At 33.9% G+C, this 7123-nt stretch overlaps 3 protein-coding genes across 8 annotated transcripts in view; 2 read left to right on the top strand and 1 right to left on the bottom strand.

Annotated features, from left to right (window-relative positions):
• The window catches only part of LOC117178156 (actin, clone 205-like), a 5492-nt gene extending 4609 nt beyond the window's left edge, over nucleotides 1-883 (top strand). Inside the window, 1 exon segment of the mRNA XM_033369428.1 lies at nucleotides 1-883. This exon segment is cut by the window's left edge and continues 100 nt beyond it. Within this exon segment, the coding sequence (XP_033225319.1) occupies nucleotides 1-754 (754 nt within the window). The 3' untranslated portion in view covers nucleotides 755-883.
• The window catches only part of LOC117178159, a 47223-nt gene that overhangs the window by 27289 nt on the left and 12811 nt on the right, over nucleotides 1-7123 (bottom strand). Inside the window, exons 1-2 of one of the 6 annotated variants that reach the window (XM_033369433.1) lie at nucleotides 4203-4308; nucleotides 3955-4111 (exon numbers count right to left, since the gene is read on the bottom strand). The exons of 2 other annotated variants lie outside the window; for them this stretch is intronic. The gene's annotated coding sequence lies outside the window, so the exon portion shown is untranslated. Of the gene's footprint in view, nucleotides 1-3954; nucleotides 4309-4645; nucleotides 4732-7123 lie in introns of those variants that run through there. 3 more of the 6 variants (XM_033369432.1, XM_033369430.1, XM_033369431.1) reach the window with 3 other exon arrangements.
• LOC117178535 (actin, clone 211-like) overlaps nucleotides 4484-7123 on the top strand; it is a 3211-nt gene continuing 571 nt past the window's right edge. The window contains exons 1-3 of the mRNA XM_033369963.1: nucleotides 4484-4608; nucleotides 6104-6254; nucleotides 6998-7123. Coding sequence (XP_033225854.1) covers nucleotides 6129-6254; nucleotides 6998-7123 — 252 coding nt within the window. The 5' untranslated portion in view covers nucleotides 4484-4608; nucleotides 6104-6128. The remainder of the gene's footprint in view (nucleotides 4609-6103; nucleotides 6255-6997) is intronic.

Raw genomic sequence — 7123 nt, 5'->3', positions numbered from 1 at the left:
GACCTTCAACAGCCCAGCCATGTACGTCGCCATCCAGGCTGTGCTTTCCCTCTACGCTTCCGGTCGTACCACCGGTATCGTCCTGGACTCTGGAGATGGTGTATCTCACACCGTCCCAATCTATGAAGGTTACGCTCTGCCCCATGCCATCCTCCGTCTGGACTTGGCTGGTCGCGATCTTACCGACTACCTCATGAAGATCCTCACCGAGAGAGGATACTCCTTCACCACCACCGCTGAGCGAGAAATCGTTCGTGACATCAAGGAGAAACTCTGCTATGTCGCCCTGGACTTCGAGCAGGAAATGGCCACCGCTGCCGCCAGCACCTCTCTCGAGAAGAGCTACGAGTTGCCCGACGGACAGGTCATCACCATCGGAAACGAGAGGTTCCGTTGTCCCGAGGCCCTCTTCCAACCATCCTTCTTGGGAATGGAATCTTGTGGCATCCACGAGACCGTCTACAACTCAATCATGAAGTGCGACGTCGATATCCGTAAGGACTTGTACGCCAACAACGTTCTCTCCGGTGGTACCACCATGTATCCTGGTATTGCTGACCGTATGCAGAAGGAAATCACCGCCCTCGCTCCCTCAACCATCAAAATCAAGATCATCGCACCTCCCGAGAGGAAATACTCCGTCTGGATCGGTGGTTCTATCCTTGCCTCCTTGTCCACCTTCCAACAGATGTGGATTTCCAAGCAGGAATACGACGAATCCGGTCCCGGAATCGTCCACCGCAAGTGCTTCTAAGCAGTTTATCTCAATTCAATTTACTATTACTATTATTATTATTATTATTATTTACATTTTTCCTCCGAAGTACCACACATTGCCGCGCCACACGATCAGTTACTTCAATTGCTATTACTCTTTTGTACTTAGTCGCGAATCTGCTGATCATGATCATGGCCGTCATTCGAACGCAAACGTCATCTTTTGTATATAAGTTTACATCTATGGAATAAATATAATCTTCTATTCTTACAGCGGTCTAATTCAAAATCTTTCATTTTGGTACACCCTAAATCTCACGAAATCGAGGCAATCGAATGGGTGGTACTCTATGTTATCTCTTACGGAACAATCACTTAGTTTAAACAAATGTTATATGTGTATTGTCATCAGCAGTTCATTAGTAGTTTGTGGACTTCACGAGGAAGCTTTAAAAATTCAAAGAAGGGGTTTGAAAACATCAGTTTCTAACATTTAAAACATTCTTGATTAATCTAAGTAAAGCTCTTCAACGAAACTGAACGATAAGATTCATAATTCAATTACAAGTTCAAAAATTCCAAAAACTGTTCTAATGTTATTTTATTTTGGGAATTTGACATTATTCAGAACTTTTTATTATTTACACAATTTTTTGAAGTTGTCTACTTGTGGCTAATTTACTCCTTAATTACATTTACAAAAAAGAATACTTTATTCTATACAAAATTGTAATCAACTTCGAATTTTTAAGGTAATATTCCATAATCAAGATATCTTAAAGAATTATATTGAGTTGCCAATCTTTTTCATTTATCACCGAGTCAACTGGATTAATTGATGGTCGACGAATTTGAAGAACATGATTAGATTAGATTGTAAAAAGCTTCATCAAAGTTCAACTAAATTTCTTTTAATCCAAATGAATGTTTTGTTGATTCAATTAATCCAAATAAATCTTTATTTCGGTCAAACTAAATCATTGTATAATAAGAAAGTTCGAGCTTTCCTTCTTGATTTAATTTTTACTTTCTGAAAGAAAAAGTAGATCCACAAAATAATTGTGATTTTCAGTAGGACATTAACTGTTGATTTTCCGTAAGAGATTCTAACCCACCACTAATTGCAGAATAATTTATAAGATACTAATTAGCGAAAATAGTTTCAAAGTACAGAATAATCTCGAGTTTCATAGATCAGATTTTTGGAGTGTAGCCTAGTTTGAAAACAAATGACTCATGTGCAAAGCATACGGAAGTTTATTTAAATTCAAATTAACCTTTTCAGACTCTATAAATTAGAGTCTCACTCGGAATTTGAGAGCCAAAAATACTATTTTGTCTACATGAAGGGCAGGAAACTGATCCCGTGAAGGAATTTAGTGACTCATGTCTCTTTTCATTGCCAGTGACTATAAATATTAATAATATTTGATCCAAACTCGAAAAAGCATGCTTGTCTATTGTCCGTTTGACATTTTAAGAATTAACACTTGTCTTTGTTGGTTTTAATTTGTTTCTTGATTTAATTGTTTTCTCATCTTTAATTATTTTAATTATTAGATCAAACGAAATTATTTAGATTGAAAATTAATATTCTTAATTGATTTATGGTTTTTATCCATTTTTTAAATTGGGAGATTAAAAACGTCGAAATGTAATAAAAAATTATCAAATTTTTAATTTAGATCCAAATGTTTGTAGGTTTCTCAACTCAGCCAAAGTGTGATTCAAAGATAATTTTCATTTTTTGGCATACTGCCAGTGATGACAATCTTTATAAAGACAACGAACTCATTTATCTTCCTTATTATGAAAATCTTGACCTCTAGATCTTATTTCTCAAATAGGAATTTAAATTTTCAAAGGAAACTTTTTTGATAATTTAGGGAGCATACTTATTTTCTTCCCGGGATATTATAAACTGTTTTAGATCGATTTTTACCAATTTCAATCAAATCTTTTATCAACATTTTTCTGAATCGAAAATCTTACGAACGTATCCATTTCCAAATTTTTAAAGTAATGAAGATATTTATTTTTATTCCGGGATGGCTGTTCAATTTTTTTTAATTAGTAGAAAAATTGGGAAATAGTTTTTTTTTTATAAAAAGTTGATTTTTTATATTTTTGCTCAAAATATCAGGCGGGCTTTACTATGTTTTAGACTACGAGAATTTTTTTCTTTTCGAATATAAAATTTTAGTTCTCTAGCAAATTTTATACCAGCCTTTACACGCCTTCACAATATTTGTGACAACTTTTTTTTCGAAGAAAGAAAATTGCTTTTATATTTCAGAAAAAAAACATTAACATTTTATTAATTTCAAATTTCGTCAAAATAAACTAGTGAATTTCAAAGAATGAAACAAACTGATCTTAAAAAAAGAAATATTAGGTCTAAAAATAAGGTATTTTCAAAAACTTATCGGATTTTCTTCATTTTTAATCAAACTAGAATATTAGACACTAATTAATATACTTCGATTTAAAACTAGGATTAGAAACAAGGTTATTTTTTTCTAATTTTCTTCAATCTCTCAAAGAGTTTAATTAAATTAAATAAAAAATAGCACTCTTCCCATTTTTAATTGATTAGAACTCCCGGACATATTTGGGAGACCACTGAAATTATTTCAAAGGGGGTTCATGCTCTTGAGAAAATGCATAATGTCTTCATCACCAGATAAAAAAAGTTTTACAACAGAAAATGAAACTCAAGATCTTCAATTGAACGAACTTATTATTTTTTTCTCAGACCTAACTTAACATTTCAGGATTTCCCGTTAAAAATTAAACAATTTTTCTCCGTTTACAAGTTCGCTCAACTAAAAATTCTGAACTTCAACTAAAGAATGAAAAGGGAAGAAAAGGAAGTGCAGGAAACGAAAAACACATTCTTGCTACTCCCAAATCCAGAATAATTTATTGAAACTATTCCATCAAAAATATCCCTATAACAAATTGCAAATTCGGATCCTCCAAAGAGCTCCAGTTCGGAATTGCACCCTATATTGCTCCAAGACCTATTTCTATTCAATGAATTGAAGCAGTACACCCGGACAAAGCGGAACTGGAGTCTTGAATGGAATAACCAAACTATTTTCCTTTCAAAAAATCCCAAGACCCAATCCTCACAGCCAATCCCGACTGTTTCATAACAATCTGGACGAGAAAGTCTCACTCGTCCAGTGAACATGCGTGATGGAAAAAGGGAATCGAATCACAAATTGACATTACCACCTCTAGTTATCCTTTCCAATTCTCCATCTGGACCATTAATTTCAACTGGACTATTTTTTGGAATCATCCCACCTCCCAGAGAACTCTCATCTTCTTCAGCTGCCAATCCCCAGAAGACTTATCCACTGAACTTAGCATCTCTTGAAAAAAACTCCTGCAAAGATGAATCTCGTTAAAAATTGTGGCTATCCAATTTTCAGGATTCACGGAAGAACAGTTTTTTCTTTATTTTTTTTTTTTTTTACAATTTTTTGGGCACGACGACGTGACAAAGAAGGCGCGTTCGCGGGGTTGAAAGCCGGGAATGTGAATCTCCCTGGCGAATTGGTTTTGTCGTGGAAGGCCACCTTGGAGGGCTGAAGCCTCGGAGATGGTGGGGATCGCTGATCCCTTATTTGGATCCGGGGGGCGTCGCCTTGGCGTCGGGGCGACGCGTCGCGACGCTACGCGTCTTTAGGGCGACTAAGGACTATGAGATGCTGTGTGAGCGAGTCCAACAAGCAGATTTCCATGTATGGGGCGGATCGCTATTTTCGGAACGAACCGATATGGATAAAGGGACCTCACTTCGGCAGCAAAGCGCCACTCGCTGCTCGGTCTCTTGCACGACGAACGCTCACCGCGCGTCGCCGATTTTTATTCTCGCTCACGGTACTTAACAACTAATTATAATTTTATCAATTCTTACAATTAAGTCATCTGGATTTTATAGTGTTTTGTTCGATACTTGTGCCTGCTTGTTTGGATTAACTCGTTCTCGACGACGAACCTCCTCTGGAATAACAAATTGAGATCATGTAGTGGTGAATAACAGCTTTTGTTTGGATTTTTCCTGAGCTCTAATCAGCAAGAATAGTAAATTTAAAAAAAGGGGTGTATAAGTGTTTTAAGGGAAAAGTGAATGTGATTTTGGTATAGAAGATAGACAATGAGCAGTGATGTTATTTTTAGAAGAGATCCGGCTAATGTTCTAGAGGCTTTGTTGAAATTGAATCAATTTTTGGGGATTTCGCGATAAGTGTTGCCAATTTTGAGGTTCTACGAAGGAGTCCTTACCTCATAAATAGATCAAGTGAAAAAATCGTTTTGTAGTTTAGAGGATTTTCATTATTTTTTATCACTATTAATTGTATTTTCTAGTGCAGATAATTTTTTTTTAATTCAATTGACGAACCATTTAGGCTTAAATAAGCAATTTGATCCTCTGAACTATAATTATCGACGATACAGTTTTATTCTTCTAAAAAAAGTTTGTATTTTTTTTATATTTATAATTTGTATATTTTTTAATGTATGGCACAAATTATAAACAATAGATCAAAGAAATTTTCGGGGTTTTGATTTGGATTTAATTAATTATTTTAAACTAATTAATTTAACAGTGCTATTTATAATTTGCAAATTAAATTTCAGAGCGCAAATTACAAATTGAGAAAAAGTTTTAATTTTTAACATTAAAGTTTAATTATTTAAAAAATCATAAACTAGCCCATTTGGCGAAGAAAAGTTGGCAACACTGGGACAGAATCTTTAGGCCAGGCATATTTTTCAAATCATTAGAATGAAGCTTTCCAACTAACCAATTCTCAAAAGTTTATATAACATTACAAAAGCTATTAATTCACTTGTAAATAAATTAGTAAAAACTTTTATTTCATTGCTTTTATAATTACTTTCATAACAAGCAAGACTTAACTTATACTCTTTTTCAAGAAATTTAATTTGAAAACAATTTTTTTTATTTTGTGTAATTTTTTATTTTTGCTTTTATAATGCTTTTCACCTTCGAAATTTCGTTAAGCTTTTTTATCCTTGCTGAGTTTTTCCCCAATTGCTTTTAAAATTTAATTTTAGTACATAATTTTAAAGTTTTTTGTTTTCATACAATTTTTTCATTCCAAATTTTATACAAATTAATATTGAAAATAAAACAATTAATTAAATGAATATAAGCACATGAGTATAAGATCTGTATAATTATTTTTTTGTTTCTAATGGTTCAAATTATTTTGTATTGAAAATTAAAAACTGAAGGATTCCACCCGTATTTAATGTTCGACGTAAAATATTTTGTGTGTGAAGAGCATGTCCCTTTTCACAAAAAAATTAGATTTTATAAGAAATTAAAACTTGTGAATTTTTTCAGAAAGTAACTAAAAAAATCCAACAAGATGTGTGACGATGATGTTGCGGCACTGGTCGTGGACAACGGATCCGGTATGTGCAAGGCCGGATTCGCAGGAGATGATGCCCCACGTGCCGTATTCCCCAGCATTGTGGGTCGCCCAAGACATCAGGTTAGTAAAAAAAATAAGAAATATTTGATTTATACCATCAAATTTTGTGGATGAATCTTCATCAGGAAACAGTCAAATTTTAATGCTTAATTTTTATAAAAAGAAGGCAGAATTCCTCGAAAATTCTTCAAAATATCGAAATCGACGTTCAATGTTTTCGGCCATTGTGTAAAAATATTGAGGACGGTCAAAAACTATATTAAGTAGTCATCATTTTCTAACATTTTACAAAAGCATTTAGCTTGCTTCTTACTAACTGAAGAGGCTTGAAAAAAAAACAAAGAAAGATCTTCGCAAAATTAGAATTAGTTACTTCAAAAAATTATTAGCCATAAACAGTCACACTGAGTCATATTGACCCAGATTGATTATTCAAACGTAAGATATCTAACCAATTTAAAACATTTTTTAAAATAAAAATAAATATATTAACTTTCTATAATTGAAATATATTTTCCTACGTTCCAACTTTACTTCAGAATTTTCTCATCATTTTTTGGAAACATACTTTTTAAATGACACCTCATCAAAAATTGACGAGGGTCATAGTGATTCAGTGTGACGGTCTTGTTCGAAAAAAGCGGTATGACTATCTATAGCTAAGAATCATGAGACTAGAAGAACGAAAACTAATTTACCATCCTCTATATATTCTTCAAGACACCTAAAAACAAGTAGATAAACGAATAATAGAAAGGACACCTAAAACCCCATCAAATAAAACCTCTCTTTTCTTTTTCCAGGGTGTGATGGTCGGTATGGGTCAAAAGGACAGCTACGTCGGTGATGAAGCCCAGAGCAAGAGAGGTATCCTCACCCTGAAATACCCCATCGAGCACGGTATCATCACCAACTGGGATGACATGGAG

Source organism: Belonocnema kinseyi, chromosome 8 (genome assembly GCF_010883055.1).
Source record: "Belonocnema kinseyi isolate 2016_QV_RU_SX_M_011 chromosome 8, B_treatae_v1, whole genome shotgun sequence".
Lineage (NCBI taxonomy): Eukaryota > Metazoa > Arthropoda > Insecta > Hymenoptera > Cynipidae > Belonocnema > Belonocnema kinseyi.
The sequence above is the reverse complement of the archived record's forward strand: the minus strand, read 5'-3'. Positions and strand labels throughout refer to the sequence as shown.